At 46.0% G+C, this 18,069-nt stretch overlaps 1 protein-coding gene across 4 annotated transcripts in view; it reads right to left on the bottom strand.

Moving 5' to 3' along the window:
• MITF (melanocyte inducing transcription factor) overlaps nt 1-16,344 on the bottom strand; it is an 88,499-nt gene extending 72,155 nt beyond the window's left edge. The window contains exon 1 of one of the 4 annotated variants that reach the window (XM_048956959.1): nt 16,098-16,344. In XM_048956959.1, the coding sequence (XP_048812916.1) occupies nt 16,098-16,201 (104 nt within the window). In that variant the 5' untranslated portion in view covers nt 16,202-16,344. The remainder of the gene's footprint in view (nt 1-16,097) is intronic. The other 3 variants (XM_048956962.1, XM_048956961.1, XM_048956963.1) reach the window with 3 other exon arrangements.
• Nucleotides 16,345-18,069: the final 1,725 nt, after the last annotated feature.

Genomic DNA, 18,069 nt, shown 5'->3' with positions numbered 1-18,069 from the left:
ACTGAAGATCTGCCTGCAGAACTTTTATATGCAGCGTTGCATAAAGAAAGTAAACAGACGTGGTTCTGCAGCACACACACAAGCAGAGCAGGAGCATTACATCACCATGGATGACTTCCTGGAACAACCAGGAAACCACAAGATCCAAAGGGATCGTGGGGCAACCTGGAACATAAAAGCTGCTGAAAGAAGGATCTAAGCAGCAGAATGCCAAGCGCACATGTGCCAGGTACCTATATGGGATGCTGACAGGTACTCAGGGAGCAAGGACTCCTTGCTGCACTGGCAGCACTGCCTCATGCTGTCCTCCTGCAGCCATCTGTTTCCCATTCCTTCCTCTCAGGTTGCAGATTTGCTGGGAAGCACCTCCCTACCCCAGGCTCGTATACACCTCACAGCAACACAGGTGTCCCCAAGCAGGGATCCTGAGTATTAAAGTAGGATAAATTACAACTGCAGAGCAAAGCTGTTTATAGAGAACTTTCTTGTTGGAACTTCCCAGATATACTGCTGGAAAAATAACATCACATTTCATCATAATTTCCCTGATGTGTGCCAACTGCAGAGGAGCCTTCTTGAACCTTCTGAAGCACCCTGTATCAAAGTCCCAGGCACATACACAAAGCTACTGAGGAGTAACAAGGTTTACATCCTGATTAATTGTCCTGGATGAAAATATGGGCTCTGACATAATGTAACTGCTATTTTGGCACAACTTTTGAGGAGCATGAGTAAGCAGCCTCTCCTAATTGATGTGCAAATCCTGGAGTGGGTAGTAACTGCATAATAGCTTCATGTTGTCTTCAGAAAGCTAACACAGATGTGAACCCTGCTAAACTAGTCCGCAGTTACCAGCCATGGCTACACACTGAAAGAATTCAATCCTGTTTCATCCATTATACACATTTTCTGTCTCCTGTGGAAAACAAATTAACACAGGATGGATTGGACATCACAGCCACAGTCGAAGCAACTGACTCCAGATCTGGATGGTGGCAGGGAGACTCAAGCAGCCAACCTAAACACCTTGGTTTAACAAGTTACCATTCAGCAGCTGAGGAGCAAGCACAGCCACGTGTGCTGTTAGATCACAGCAAACGTGTACTAAGACAGCTTAGCCTACGGCCAGAGAGGTTTGTGTTAGCAAGCATTACATCATATTTGCTATGAACCAGGACTTTGCACATAGATAACTACCACAGCGTAGCCGACATCAGTAAATTATTACACAGAATTAACTCAACTATGCACGAGCCATAAGATGATTAGCTCAGTGATTCACTGCATTTGGGATGTGACGCCTATAGAGCAGCATAAAGCTGGAGAAGGGAGCCCTGTCAGGTTACCAAGAATGCTGGCATTACCACTCTCTCATTTAAGAGACTCAGTACATTAAAAATCAATGACAAAGCCATCAAACCAAACTCATTCATTTCATTGAATGTAGGCATGATACACATCATGCTTCCCACAGGAATACTGGCTTTAAGGCAGCAACACTCAGCCATGTACAAACCAAGCACAGGCCAGTTGTAACCACAGATCCCTTTTGCTTTGATTTTAAATCAGTGGTACAATTTTATGTCCCAAACTGTATGTAAATGCACGCTGCTATGGAAGGAGGAGACTTACCCTCCCATCCCTGGAGACATTCAAGGCCAGGCTGGATGTGGCTCTGGGCAGCCTGGTCTGGTGGTTGGTGACCCAGCTCATAGCAGGGGGTTTGAAACTAGATAGTCACTGTGGTCCTTTTCAACCCAGGCCATTCTATAATTTTATGTATAGTCCTCAATCCTCCTTAGGTTGGGTCTTAACACTGCACAGCCACAGCACAATGCTGTGAGCTGAAGGAAAACAAAGCTTTTTTGGGCACATGTGGACCTTTCCGACTGCCTCAGAGAGATAAACGGCTGAAGGGAGCTGCCCCAGCTGCTCGCTTCTTCAGCAGGGAGGGAGCAGACCTGTGGCTGGAGGCAAAGCTGGGCACAGCCATCCCTCCCAGCAGCAGCCCATAGCTACAGGACACCAGGTGTAGCCCAAAGTCACACCCCGAACAGTACAGAGTCCTGCTGGCAAGCAGGAGATGAACTTTTACCCCAAATTACTGCTTTGAAGTAAAGTAGTTAAGTAACAGATATGAAGCTATATTTTTTTTCCCTCCTTGAATCACTCAGAAGTTAGAAATGATTGAGGCTTGGATTCCATGTATCCATGCTATACGGGACATGGCTGGGAGAACACTGAACCTCCAACTCCAGCATGTTTACCTCTGAAATGTACTGGAGGAGATTTAGCACGAGGATGTTTTGCTCTGGAACACGTTTAAGGCTGCAGCCTGAGCACTGCACTGGCATGGCAGCTGCCTGCTGCTACTGCCTGCCCCCCCAGCTCCTCTCCATCTCACTCTGCCTGCCAACAGTATGAGGGAAATGCTGGGGTACAAGTCAGCCTGTACAACTCAATGAGATGTTATCCCTCCAGTCCTGGAAAGCATAGAGCCATGGGTACTATTGCAATAATAGGCCAGCTCTAAGCCTGGAATTTTCTGGGGAAAGTCAGAACTGTGGGAGCAGTTCCACAGTCCTCTTGGCACTTCTCATCCAGCATCTGAACACACTGCACCTCCTGGCAACTGTGCTGTCACCCAAAAGCACACTGCAGAAAAAGCTGCACCATTGACTGAGTGCAACTACAAGTCAGTGTGCAACAAGTGAAATCCATTATTCAGTTCCTATATAAAACAGAATATTCCTCAACTATCCAAATGCAGAAGCGAAGCAGTGCCTTCAGAATTAAACTCTTGATTAAGAACTGGGCATCTAGCACAGTTCCCTGTAAACTGCATATAATCCAATTTCTGCACTTCCCTGTTTCCATTTCTCATTACTGAACATCTTCCATGTTTTAATTCACACGGCACTAGATTTGCTGCACTAAACAAACGACTTCTGAACTTCAGAATAACATGGAGGTTAATTACTAAACCAGATTTTTAAGTGAGAGTAAAACTCTATTAACGCCTAAAGCAATGCTACACCTGACAACTTAATTGAAGTTCAGTACTGCAGAGTTAAACTGCCCAGACAGCTTCACTAAGCAGCAGCTCACACAAGGACTGAGCCCACCCAGCTCAGGGTCTCAGCTTGCCTCAGAGCTTCTAAGCAGCACAAAGACATCAGCCCTCTCCCCCAGAATGTGGTGCTCTGGGAAAACACCCACCCTGAATTTTCTGCTCATTTCTCAACAGTTACTGGAAATGCAGAAGGAACAAAAACTGGAGCAATAAACATGGTTTATTTTCCATGCTCCATGTTCTGCTATTCCCAGTCAACTACAGTTACCAAAACATGCCAGAGCCTGACAATACAGCACTAACTGGAGCCTTTACAGTCAGCACACATTCACTGCTCTGATACCAAGCAAAGACTGCAATGGCATGGTGCAGCACCCGGCTCTTATTTATGATCAACAGCCCTGTTAAAGATTTGCACTTAATTTCTGCAAGCTCTCCAGTTTGCTGTTCCCTAAGCTGCCAAAAGCAAGGCACCAAACACTAAAATGTAGCCCTGGATAGTTTCACACAGGATAACCAAAGCCAGAACAGTCAAGATACTCAATTGCATGTGTTATTTGTTGAACAAAGCTTGTAGGCTGTTCTGAGGAACACAGAAGCAGTTCCATGTTACAAAAGGCACTGAAGAACACATTCTAGAATTATCCCTTAAGCAAGAAACAGCCAAAGTTCATGTTTACTATTTTAAAAGCAATTTTAACTTCATATATGAATTCATAACAGACAAGTTAGTGCTGGTGCATCAAAGAGCTGAAATGTTTTAGTCAACAGCCTTGTGGAATTATTATTACACATGTTAAGCAGTGCTGATAACATCACAGGCGATGAGCATCTGTCAGGAGCTTTGCACAAACAGCACTGAGGCACAGCTCTGTGCACTGGACACCTCTGCATCAAAGCTGAAGTGCTCATTGCATGCTTTGCAGCTCTGCCATGTAGGAGAACAACACATTGAAGAACCAACTAAGATGGAGTCAAAACAAGGAAGCCACTCCAAGGTGAGGCAAAGGGTACAAGGATTGCCCACCCTACCAATGCCTGGACAACGGCTTGGTTGAATGACCAAATGCAACAGTTTAGATTAAGAAATAACTCCCCTTGTCCAGCTTACAAAAGCAAAGCTGAAACAGCACAACTGAGGTGAAATGGTTCTGCCCCTTCAAACATACAGCACTACAAAGTTCAACACAGCAATAGAAAATTCAACAAGTAGTTTCTATCTGAGTTAGGCACAAGTGAAGCAAAAATAAATAAACATATACCAGTTCTATAGCCTGTGTGTGTACAAATGCTGGAACAGGCTCCCTAGAGAAGCCGTGAGGTCTCCACCTTTGGAAGAACCCAATGCCAACAAGACGTGGCTCCAAGCTGGACTCGATGAAATGACTCCTCCAGCCACCAGGAAAATCTGACGACTCTTGAAAATAGCTCTATTCCAAACATGCAGAACCTTTCCATATGAGATCTGAGAGTAGGCCAGCAGCAAAGCTCCCATTCAGAATGCTGCAGTCACAAAATGCTCCTTCTACTGGATGAACCCCATACCAGAATGTGTCAATATCATGGGCACACAAAGCATTCAAAGAATCATTCATCACCATTTAGGCAAATCTAACTGCCTCTCCCCACCAACGCCTACAACCTACCAACGCTGAGAATGTTATCTCTTCCCTTCATCTCACTCAAAATAAAATTAAATAACACAAGCCAATGTTATCATCAGGACATCAGAAACTAAACGGGTGCTTAACTCTTTCTGTAGGGAAAAAAAAGTCTGACTGATGGTGGTCTTCCTGTTGAGCATCTCATGTCACAAAGATAATGCATTTATCTTTACCTAGGATGATTCCTTACTTCTCCTTCTTACACATGGAAGTGGAATACACCAAATCATGGTGTCAGGCTCAGAAGTCCATTGGATTTAACCTGCCATACACTGAAAACTCATCTTCCAATCCAACACCATTTTTAAGCCATGTGTTGAAACCTCAGCACAGCAGCACAGCTCCTGCACTACAGGTTTGCTGGATCAGGGGTGGGGGACTCCAACATATTTGTTACCCGAGGGCTGCAACAAGTTTAAACCTATGAGTACAAAGCCAATTGATTTAATTCGGAGTCTGAAATAAAGAAGACATGGAAGGGTTTTTCTGAACTGCACTTTAATTAAGAAAAGCCTTTAAGCATATGCTTAACTTTAGCATGCGCTTATGACAGCTCTCTTTCAAAGCAGCCGCAGCACAAATGCTGAACACTTTCCTAACTTGCAAGTCCCACTACACAAAAGATTCAAAGTACATTAGGGAAAGAAAGAAAAAGCCTTACAGGAGGCATTTGCTCAGGGAAAACGCTTTTGGGAGAGACCGCATAGCATTTTAATATGTTGAATACCTTTAAGATTTCAAATAAGCAGAAGTTGCTTCTAAAATTCCAGGTCATAAACCAGCCCTTACTTAACTTATTGAATTTTAACTCGAATTCTCATCTTCATCAAGCAAGATGCCAAGAAACAGAACAGAGCCTGTTACCAAGACCTTAGATAAAATTCCGTTAAATTATCCAGATGGTTTCCATTCCACAGAAAATACTAAAGCAGCAGTTTGCCGAGCACAGCATTCTCTAAATGCACAAAATAAAGCGAAAACAATGCACAAGTGGAACGTGCAAATGCTGAACCAGTTATATTTTTGTTCCAGCAGAAATGCAATACAATCAGTACCATCTTGCAGTTCCAGAGCACCCATCTTTCTGCTGCAAAGGGTGCTCTGCAGGCTACTAAAATCTCACCAAATGCATGCAGTTTCTAATTTCATCACTGATTTCTCCTATATAGAAGATAGGAACTACATTTCCATCAGAGCTCCCAAAGCCAAGTGTTCCTGATAGCAATGCATGAAGTCAAACGGCGCCTACTGAACGTCTTCTGTACTTGGGATGAGTCTGCAAGCAGCCAAATTTAGCACTTCCCAAAAGCACAGCCTGATACTGAAGCGCTTCAATACAGGGAATAGCGATTGCAAAATTGGGATTTCAAGAGATGGGAGAGTCCTTGCCACAAGAAAGAAGTAAACACAGTAATAAATAATAAAAACACTGGAAACAATAACAAAAACAGATACCGTGACTTTCTACATCGTGTTACTTCATAAACCTGGTCTTCTTCAGTGCAAAGGTATTAAATGACAGATGTGAAACACGCATCGGGTAATGGTACGACAGCACCCGAAATCACTCAAATCCAACAGCAGAACTTCATTCCAAGATTGACATTTCTGCCTGCAGCATCACCACGAGGCAGCGCCGCTACCTCCCAGATGATCCAAAGGGACAAAGGTTCCATGCAGATCTCTGTGACACACAAAACAGTCAGCCCAGCCCCAGCATCAGTAGGGCCGGCAGCTCCAGGGACCACTTTGTGTGGTAAATACAAAAGCTGTGTTAGCTGGGAACCAAATTATCACTTGCAGAATAGTTTTGCAATTAGATTGAAACTGTAAATTGTGCAACAAGCTAAATTAAAAAAAAAAAAACAAGTCTGTGACAGAACAAGATTATGGTCTATCTCCCGCCTTGCTCACTTCACTCCTTGGAAATTACCCGCTTCTACAGGTTCTGGCTTCTCCTGCTGCACTACACACTATTGCACATTCCTAAAAGGTGAAGTGCTTTCAAGAAGTGACCTGTATGTGCCTTCACTCCTCATATTCTTCTCTACTAATACATACCACTAAGAGAAGCCCTTCAATCACCAATTTCAGAGTTAGTTTCCTCACCCCTTGCTAACCCCTCTGCTTCCCATAACTCTAGGAATGTCTTGCCTTCATCCCACTGCCTGTGCTGCAAACATCACCACTCAGGGCTCACGCAGCTCCCTGTACTTCAAGCTGTGACCCCAATTGCTGAAACTTGGCTAACAGCCTTTAAGGAACAGATGGGGCTGAAAAAGATCTAATTTGTGAGCACATCCTCCATGCTTCCTGGTAGAGCTGCTCCACTCCAAAAAAGTCATTTTCTGAAGCAGGATGAGAACAATCCCAGGTGGATGCTCACTGTGGTCCTAAGCCACTCCAGCTCCTACCAGCCCAATGAACATTACACAAGGCAAAATGGAGCAGCTCCTGTTGAAGACACACGTTGAAAAAGCCATGGCTCACTGGTTGTCTGCAGTATATATCCTTACATCCCCCACTGGCTGACTGAGGTTTGGTGAGACCGACAGCCAGATCTGATGAGAGATGTCTCTGCCTGGAGCACAGGGACCAGACTGGGTGATTCTGAAAGTTCCCTTCCAGCACAAACCACTCCATGGTTCCCTGAAGCCACATTTTCCCCACACATTCTGTAATGAATATAAACACCCACTTCACATGGGTGTATTTTCTGTTGGTTTTGCAGGGGGGGTTTTGTTCTTTTTTGGTTGTTATTTTTTTGTTGCCTTCTCCCCCCCCCCCCCCCCCAATTCCACTAAGGTGCAGAACACACAAAAATGAGATGATGCAATGCAAAACCAAAGGCACATAGCCCTAGGTGCCCAACAGGATGTGACAGGTGGACAAGCAGGCAAGCAGAACGGGAGGATGAGGTCACAAAATAAGCAGTTACACAGCACACCACTAATCTTAAATTCCAAACTCATTATGCACAAAACTAACAAACAAAGGAGCAGCTTAACAGATTTACACTGTGCCTTCTCCAAGGGCAGAATATCAGACAGTGACATTTGTCTTACAGCAGCAATAAATAAACAAGAAATCCCCACAACTCATAACCGTGCCCATTCCTTCACTAGGCAAACTGATGTCCGGGATGAGCTTGCTAAAACTGTAAATATTTGGTACAAACAAAGATTGCAGAGCAGAAACCCAAACAATAGTTAATGGCATCCCAAGAGACACACTGTAGAGGCCTCACGCTTCTCTGTGCTCCTAGCAGCCCAGAGCAAGTTTCTCCCTTTGCTTCTCTGTAAGATCATCTCCCTCTTGCACGTTGGCATATCTCATCTCTGATTTCACACCCCGAGGTTGTAACTTATTTATTTAGAGTGAAGTACACAGGCACTGTAAGAAGGAAGGGGTTGCTTTGTGCCCTCTCCCTCCGTACTGCTACTCTGACTTTACAGCCTTGTTTTTTATCACCATGCAGGGTCACGTCCAGAAAAAGCACTTCCAAAATAAATCTTGCTTTACACAAACTCTCCTTCTTTATTTAGAGAAACCTCAAAGAATCCTGAAAAGAAGCAATGAACATACACAAAGGCTGAGCCTGGCTCTCCCACTCCAGATCTCTCAACCATCCCCTTTCAGCTCCCGGCACTATCTCAGCTTGGCAGCGTGAAGCTCCAGGACCACAGCCCCCTCCTGCCCCCACTCCTCACCTCTCAGTGTCTGGCAGCTCCAAGTGTCTGCTCCCATTTCCTCACCCTGAAGCAGCTTACAGTTGAGTTAGCTCCATCCCAAGCCTTTTAGCTGCCTTCTTCTAGCCCGGAAAGAATCACAGTAACTCCTATTTTCTGTATGTGTTTACATGTTACAACAGGATGGTTGGGAGTAAGATTAGTAAAGATCGTTAATCATCCCTTTCTCCATTCTCTGAAGCATCCCTCATTCAGAACATTCCAGTGGTTCCCACTTCTTTTTCTCGTTACTCCTCTGGTTTCTCTGATCCCAAAATCCCTGCCCTGCCAGGTTTCTACTCTTTGCATAGCACTTTGTGCTGAAGAAGAGGAATGGTGTCATAGCATCCACACTTTGAAACTACGGTACCTCTTATTGGCCTAATGCTTAGAGACGCATCAACTTGGCAAGCCTCCAGCACTTAAAATATCTCAAAGCTGATTAGCATCTTTCCATATACCCAAAACACTAATTTTCCCCCATGCAAAGTCCTTTTCTCTTCAAATTCATCTCAAGTAAATCATTTAATGGAACAGCAGGCCAAACCATGCACGTCACCCTTGCATGCACACCGATGAAATTCTGAGCAGATACAAACCTTCCTGCTCCCTACAACTTCAGCCCTCTTGTCTCTTCACTCTTTGCAGCCAGTAGGTGGAGAAAGCCAGGCTGGTTCAGCCTAACAAGCCACACAAGTCTACTGATAATAGGATCACTAAGGGGGGAAAGGCCACTGAGATCACCTAATCCAACGCCAATGCACCTCCACCACAGCCACTGACACATCCCTCAGTGCCACATCCACCTTTTTCCTGGACACCTCCAGAGATGCTGATCCCACCACTATGCCAGTGCCTCACCACTCTGAGAAGAAATTCTTCCTAATATCCAACCTGACGCACAGCAACCAATGAAAGCAGCAGCTTGAGAGAGATTTAAGTTCATTTTGTGCCCAAAGATCAGCCACGAAGGGAAACAGAACATACCTGTGAAACTAGCTCACGTTTTTTTGGGAAGCATTTAAAAGGATGAATCCAAGAGATTGCCACATTGCCTCAAATGTGTCAGTTGTTCTTAGCTGAAACATCCTCATTGAATAGTGACTACAGGATCACCCTCCAGCTGCCCAAAACCAAGCCCAAAATACACTGGGTATAGAAAAAAGAAAAAGAAACAGGGTATTTGTTTGTCCTTAATGCTCTTCTCCTCCAAGTAATACACAGTTCCCGAAACAAACTCCCCACGTCTGCAAACGCACGTCTGCTTAAATTGTGAAAGCATAATCTTCATGGAACTGATTTAAAAAAAAAAAAAACTTGTTTACTGCTAAAGGCTGCTAATTACAATATTAAAATAGTAGCCCAAACCCGGCATTAAGCTCGCATTCTGCTTTACATAGCAGTACAGGCACCAATCATCGCAGCGAGCAGCCCTGCTGGCTGACGCTGGAAGCTGTAATTATATACAGCAGCAACACATTTCTGCCCTCAACCTGCCTGGCCGGTCCTCGCAGCAGCTGCTGGCAGCAGGGCAGGGCAAGGGGCTGCATGTTAGTCGCTCAGAACCACCAAGCACTGAAGGAAAAAGCACAACCCACCCGGCCATGGCTGCATGCTGAGCAGAGAGCTGCTAGCACAAACACAACAGCAGCCCTTGCAGCAGAGATGCTACCAGAAAAAGCGAGCGTCATCCAAGCACACTGTTAGTGGTTGAAGTATTAACTAGCAGTTGCATTCTAAGCCTTTCTTATCCACGTTCACAACTCTTTCACGTGGAGCAGCAATACCTATGCCATGCTGGAAGAACGGCCTCTTTAAAATCCTTACTTTCAGATGAAGCCCATAGACATCAACAGCCAGGCTCCTGTGAGTCACAAGGTGACACTGTGGCCAACATTACCAGGACAGAGTGCTTTGAGAAGGCACACAAAGCTGTGCCTCTTGCCATCCCTAGGCACAAAGGCTGAGGGCACACTGCAGCCCTCATAGGGAATGCACTGTTTAGGTCCTGAAGCTCAAATCAGCAGCAGCACTTTACAGCTGCTGCAGGTGAAGCAATAGCATTATTTTATCGTGAGTCTAGAATATGATGCTTTTTTCCTAAGCTGTTCTCCCCCCCAAATGAAATGAAGTGTGAAATTATATGCAAATCAGTAGCTGCCTCGTGCTTCCCAGCAGCAAAACAGTAACCAGTATAATATATAGGGATGTAGTAGTTAACAGTACAGCAAGATCTGCCAGGCTACCCTGCCTCATCACATCATCTTTGATCCAGCAAAAATGATAGGAAAAGACAATAAATTTTATCAAGAACAAACACTACCATAATATATTTTAAAAACTTTTAGAATCTTAAATAGAAAGAGACAGACAATAATGGCCAAGGGCCCGAGCAGCTTAATGAAAGCTGGACTCTCATTTTGTTCCCGGAGCTGAAATGGCAGACTGTGCTCCAAAGACAATTAGCAGTCAGCGTGCAATTTCAATTTTAGCAGAAAAGTAAACAGAAGATTCTCATTTCACTCCCAGCATCTCAAAGTGGCTCGTTAGGGAACACGAAAAGAAACAGGGGTTGTCTCCTGTACCCTCATTTTTAACAGCTGTACTGATTTCTTCCTATTAAACGTCTAATCCTGCAGTGTACAGATGGGAAAAATTTGTTAGTAAGATAATGCATCCAAGGGTGTCTTTCACTCTCTTCTTCTAGATCCTGATCACACAGTGCAGCAGGAGTTGGTCACACTGCCACCAACAGTTCTGGAACAGCCCTCTGAGACCATCACAAAGAGTGCAACATACAAACACACAGCACAGAATGAAAAATGGAAGAATAGACCAATTCCAGTTGTAACCTGGGTTGTCGAAATCAGTCTTAGCCAGCAAGGGAGGCTCAGCAGTGAGGCACGGATTTACTTCATGTAGAGTGTGCACAACGAATGCAGCCAATAGATTGATAAATGCATCTGCCCAAAGGTGCAGAGTCAGTGTAGTCAGCTCCATCCCAAAATATCTGCGTGCTGCATGATGAGCTTGGCAGCCAAGCACAGTTCTCCTGAGAAAAGCAAGCTGGGGAAGTGAAAAGGTAACGTTTAATAGCTCCTATCAAAGCAAATGCTGAACAGAATTTCATGGGCTATTTCTGTTTCCGTGCTAAACAGCAAAGGCCTACTGCAAATAGCAGAGAGAGCTCCTCTAAAGAGAAAAGGTCACAGGAATCTTTCACAATGGAAAATGCTCTGTTACACAGATCAGTACCAGCTCCTAATACAAAAGAAATACCATTTTTCTGTGCAACTTCTTATTGTCTCCATATGTTTACACAACAGAGACGCCAATTACAGCCTTTCCTTTCAAGTCCGTTTTCAAAAGTAAGAGAATACAAGAATATTTGGCTAACAGGGCTTCCTTCGAATGAAGAGAATGTGAGGTGCAGAACAAAGGTGGGATTACTGACTCACAGAAACACCACAGAAGACATTTCAAAGACACAGACCTCCAGCTCAGCTCTGCTCCCACTGCCCTTACCATTGCCTTCAGCCAACACGAGCTTCATACCACGTCCAACTCAGACATTGTTACCTTTCAGTTTAAAATACATAACGATCCTCATAACAGTCTGAAAAATATCTCAGGAACTTTTAAAATCTGTTCCTCCAAGATACATTTTTATTTTTTTAAGCATGCTGAGACACAGTTCCTGGATGGGAGCACATGTGACCAGTTCTAAATAAAGTCTATTTTCCACTTCTTGCACAACTGGAACAGATGTAAGCAGTAGCCTGAACAAACTGCATTGCAGAACCTAACCAGAATATAAAACACTCAAATAAGATCTGTAAATAGCAGTGCTATGAAGACTACCCCCAGTAAAGCACAAATTCAGTGCTGAGAAGCCTCAATGTAATCAAGTTCAAACTTAATCATGCTGCAAAGATCATTTGCAAAATTAAATTTGATCATCTGCAGATTGAGGCACTTCAGAAGAGTCCTGTTGGGCTCCACAGTAAGCACACATCTCAGAAACGTTTGCCTCTGGTTACATTAACGTTTCCTCAACAAACACAGGGCATTATAAGGAAAGCTGCTATTGAATTTGGTCTTCAGTGCTCAGCACAGTATCAGGAGGAAGCAAGTGAAGTGCTTTCCAGGGGATCCCAGCTGGGCAGAGGGGAGGTACAAGCAGATGGAAGTAAGGTACCGACAGCTTACATCACTGCCGCAGCAATGACAAACTCTACAGCTCAATGCTATTGCTCATAAAGCAAGAACAAGCTTCCTCTACAACTAACACACAACTTAAAAGCATTTCCTAATCATTTTTTCCCACTAAAAATAACTCCAGTAGCTGCCATCGTTCCAAACCAGTCTGAATATAAACTGGCTGCAAAAGGGTAAAAGAAAATAGCACAACCAGCAGCAACCTAACTGCAGGTATGTGGCTTTATTTAGAGCAAGGAAGTAAATGACAACAGCTGATAATTATGTCCTGGCACTTCAGAGGCAGCTCACACCAATGCACACACATTACAGGGACTCAAGAAAACAGAGCATTTGAATCTTTTTTTTTTTTTTTTTTATTTTTTTTATTTTTGGCCATATTTGGGTCAGTTCAGTGCACTGTGTGCACCTCAGTGGGTCAAGCTGTGCCTTCAGTGGTACCCAATCAATATCCACCCAAAGGAAAACGCGTACAGAACAGGGCAGGAGCAGGGTCAATAAGTGGTAACAGCATACAGAATAGGCAAGAGGACAAAGTAAATATTACAGCAACTGCAAGCAACAGCAGCAGGCTGTGAGGCCCTCCCTTGAAGATCCCAGTTTGATACCCAAAGTAGAGCTTTAACAAGTCAAATGTTTTAAAGAAACCACGTTAGCACTGTGACAGATGTACTGTAACTGTGTTCTGGTGGTTGCGTGCAGAGGTGACATCTGTGTTTACTTCTGGCAATCACTGATTACTTTCTTCAATTGATTGTCTGAAAATAAAACTCCACCCATTTCACTGTGCACTGCTTACACCAAAAAGGAAACCTTATTTACCTGCTCATTACACAGGCACGTATGTACTCAAGAGTGTGTACTCATAAATTGGTCTCCAAAAATAAGGCAGCAGAGGAATGAAGTACAAATGTGAAGAGGGGGAAGGAAACCATGCCCAGCCACTGAGACATGAGTTCAAATCCAGTTTCCTCCCACAGCGAGGAGTCACTCTGGAGAAACCAAACCATCATCTCAGTTTTCAAAGATGTTCAACCACAACAAATTCCAGAGAACCCTAAGTGTATCTAGCACTTTGTAGAAGAAGCTAGGTTCTTACAGACCTGGAGAGCTTAGGAAACGTGGTTGGAAATGATGCATCTTTGTCCAATGACTTCTTTTCGTCCCTTGTGATTAAAGCTTTTTGCTGACATTTTTCCCTGGCCTCTAGTATTCAGTTGTGGCTTGGCCTAACTTCGTACAGTATTTACAGCAAAAAGCTTTTGTTATTGGACCCCTGGCAGCTTTGGATTGCAGACTTGAATTATGAAATATGGATGGACTAACTGAGACGGCACATCAACAAGAAGGAATATCGAGCTGGATGTCATACACCAAAAAACAAGCAACTGGGGAGGATGCTAGGTGAACAAGACCTGAAAAAGAGGCAGCCAGGACCAAGTTCAAGTGCCAATAAAACATTTCTTCTAGGATCAGAGCCACTGGCACTGCTATGTACTGCTGAGCGGTGTGCCTTTTTCTATCTACTCACAATTTCAGTGCTGTGAGTAAGCTGAGGATGCTTCTCACTTCTTATTGTTAAAAAGCATCAGAGAAAGCCCTGAATGTTGCTAGGAAATCAGCAGTTCTCAACAGGGAAAGTAGCAGATCATTATTAAGCCCCAACCCCTAACACCAGTGCTTGCCTCTGTTCCACCTGCTCCATTGGGTAAAGCTGTAGAGAGGACTGTAAGAAAGCAGTTTTTGTGGCTACAGCCCCATCATGACACCATTTGAACCCAGTGCTGTGCTATTACTCTGACTGCATTACAGAAGAAAGCAGCACAGTGATGCTGGATTCCCCAACGACCACCCGTCAGGCTTGGTTCAGACCTGAGCAGTGCTGAAGGACTACTGAAATCCCCATAGATTATAATCTGCACACTATGAAGCAGGCAGGCTTGTGAGCAACTTCTGCCACCCATTATCAGGTTCCATCAGTCTGGCCCTTGTTCATATGGACCTAGCAGGGATGTCTGGACCCTTGGCTCTTCAGCTCCAGCATGACCAGGAGATGCTGGGACTCACCTGGAGGTGACAGCTGCATACAAGGCAGGTGACACAGCAAGGTCAGCACATCAGCCAACGTGCTGGGGAAAGTCAGGAAAGCCCAAAGTGACAGCAAGGCAGCACATCACAAGAGCCAAGAGTGCTTGTAACATTTGTGCAAGACAACTTACAGATTACAGAGGAGATGACCTCAAAGGGACAAAACTGTAGTGCACACCAGCCAGACCCTGAGGCTGCTGCAATCCAGGCTGATAGCTGTGAATTGGTGACCTGCACGGTGACTGCTACAACACGGTCACTGACCCCACACCACCCCAGCTGCCTCCACAGCAGCAGGTCCACCTCCTCTGCACCCTTCACATCTTTCACTATGAACTGCCGTGTTTCTTCAGCACTCAGAGCACGATCAAGAATTCATCTGAAGTCAGTCTGACACACAACGCAATCCAACTTCACTCCAGCAGTTTTTAATATTTACCTTCCCATTCATTTTCCAGCTACACACACAGCCGGACGCAGAGCATTGTTCAGAAGCACAAGCCGTGACTGTGAAAGCAAGCTAACAGCCCTGGCTGCAATGAGATCCACCCATAGCAGAACCTGGTGCTGAGGTGAGGGCTCACTCCTGGCCCAGAGCTCAGAGTGGAGACACACAGAAAGCAGGAGGGCTCAGGGCATCTGGGGGCACTTCCAGCACCACGAGTGAAATCGGGCACAGTAATACACCAAAAGAAATAGAACTCTGTGTGGTTTTATTCCTCTTAAAAAGAAAAAAAAATAAATCTAAGCGACATAGCCGCTTTGGGTAAGAATAAAGTGCGGATCTGCGGGGAAAAAAAAAAAAAAAACACTTCAGGAAGAAGCTGACACACCGCCGAAAGTTTCCAATCGCCAGCGCTCGCTCGCACACAACACACCTGCTTTCAAAGTCAAATGAAAGAGATCGGCCCGGAACGCGAGACCTTGCGGCGACCGCGCAGCCAAAGCGCAAAGCACGGAGCGCATCGCAGCGCTTGTCCCCGTCCGGCCGGGGCTGTGGAACTCGACGGGACCGCGCAGTGCAGTGCAGCGCGGAGCAAAGCAAAGCAGTGCGGAGCAAAGCAGTGCAGAGCAGCCGGCCCCGTGCCCCGCCGACAATGCCCTTTACATAATGGCACGGCGGGGACGGGCCCGCCCCGCGCAGGCCGAACAAAACTGCCATTCTTGCAGGAAACACCGGCTCAATGGCTGCTTTTAACACGCTGCTCCGCAGGACGTTCCCCTCCGGTGCCGTTTATCGCAGCCGCTCCCAACCCGTTCCCTTCCCCCAGGCCCCGATCCACGCCAGGACAGCGCGTCCTCCGCGGCCCGGCCGCCGCCGCCCACCTGCTTTTAAGCGGCTGACTCTTCAGCTCGTAGTACGTCTTGGGCTCCTCGTGGAACTCCTCTCCCACCTCGAAGTCCGGCACGATTCCCGACTCCGCCTGCATCGTCGCCGCCGCGAGAGGAGAGCCGCGAGGTGACCGCCGCTCCGCTCCGAGCCGAGCCGCGCCGCTCCCGCACGCCCACAGCGCCGCGTCCGCCCCGCCCGGTACTGAGTCCGCCCCGGGGCCGGGCCGGGCCGCCGCCGCCGCCTCCGCCCGCCGCAACGCTACGGCTCGAGCCCCACGCGTGCCCACCTGCGGCCCCTCGGCTCCCGCCCCGCTCGGAGCTCGCGGCGTGACGTCACGGGGCTCTGAGCGCAGCTGGGCGTGACGTCACCGCCCCTTTGCGAGGCGGGGCTTTCCGTGACGTCCCGAAAATCCGCGTTTCGGGGTCAAAGTGGAAAAGTACGAGCTGGGGGCCGGCCCTTGTTAGCGGGACGGGCTCGGCGTGCGCTGAGAGGCAGGGAGGGACGCTCTGAATGCAAACGATGTGCAGGGAAAGTGTCGAGGCGGCACGGAGTGAGGTTTGTGGTAATACATGCAGAATGCCGGGGATTCCCGTACCAGGACGGGGTGAATTTCCAGCACTGCAATTTCAATTCAAGTTTTACATGCATTTATAAATGAGAAAAAAAAAACAAGACAAAAAATAAATTAAAAAAATAAACATCGCTGAGAAAGATGTGGTAAAATTACTTTAAAAGAAAAACAACAAAAACAGTGGGGTTTCAATCATTTGCAGCAGAAATCGTGAGAAGTACGCCAGATGGATTGCTGCAGGAGCAGGGACACAAGCAAGCATCCCATCCCAGAGCTCTGCAGAAAGGGATGCTGTGAATGCAACAGCCTGGCTGGCTGCTCACATCGCACCCCACACAAGCAAAGTTGAGCACAAATATCAGCATTGGGTCCCAAATGGCTCTGCAGCCTCCAAACTCTGTGCAGTGACTGCACAGCGAGAGCAATTACTTCCCTGAATCTGAATCAGAGGCGACAACTTGGATAGGGCCCCGAAGAGTGTTCTTTTGAGCCCACATTGGCAGATGGTAGGGATAGCTCTGAGGAGCCGTGGGCTCGCTAACTGCTTTGGGGGAGAAACGGAGGGGGAAAAAGCAACCACCAAACAAACAGTGAGAACGACCTGCAAAAAGCCCACTGCTAAGCTGCACTTCCAGCTGAGCTCCTTGAGATCAATGAGATGCTTTTGTGAGTGAAGGATGGTGCAAGGAAGCACGGTGCAGGACGCAGCTGGTTGTAAGGCTTCCCTTCTATTTTTCTAGGTGCAAAAATGATATATTCTGCTGTTCAAAATGTACAGCATATGAGGTTTCAGCTTTTGTTTTAATTATAGCACTAGTTCTAAAGATCCAGTATGCAAATCTATGTCCTAGGCAATGACACTGCTCTAGAGATATTGCAGCTTCAGTAGCAGCATGCGCACAGCTCACAGCACAGAGAACACTGCCTTTCTTTTCATTGCCCCACAAAGCCCTTATTTCTGTCTTTCACCCCTTTTCTGGGCCAGCACACAGTTGGTGTTCAGTGGGCAGTATCTCACTGTACCTGGGCTAATTGGGACCTTGACAGCGTTCTGCTGAGTCACGAAAAGCTCTTCTCATAATAGATGGCATTGGTGCTTATAATTCTCTTGTAGAGCTTGTCTTTCAGAGAGAAGGAACAATACTTCCCCTGGGCCGAAGCTGGAAATTAGTACATAAACACACCCCCAGACAAACAGAGTGCTTGAAGGTGAACCTATTACGCCAATATTGCAGTTAATTTGCTATAAAAATAAAGGAAATTAAACTCAAAAGAGATATTCAGTGAAATTAAAGAAGTGGCTGTTGTGCTGTCACGAGTACTAGATTTCTGTAGAGCAATTCTGTGGAGCATTGAGTGTTTCCCCGTTGTGGATGTCCAGCTGCTTTAGGGAA

This window comes from Lagopus muta, chromosome 11 (genome assembly GCF_023343835.1).
Source record: "Lagopus muta isolate bLagMut1 chromosome 11, bLagMut1 primary, whole genome shotgun sequence".
In the NCBI taxonomy this organism is placed as follows: domain Eukaryota; kingdom Metazoa; phylum Chordata; class Aves; order Galliformes; family Phasianidae; genus Lagopus; species Lagopus muta.
The sequence above is the reverse complement of the archived record's forward strand: the minus strand, read 5'-3'. Positions and strand labels throughout refer to the sequence as shown.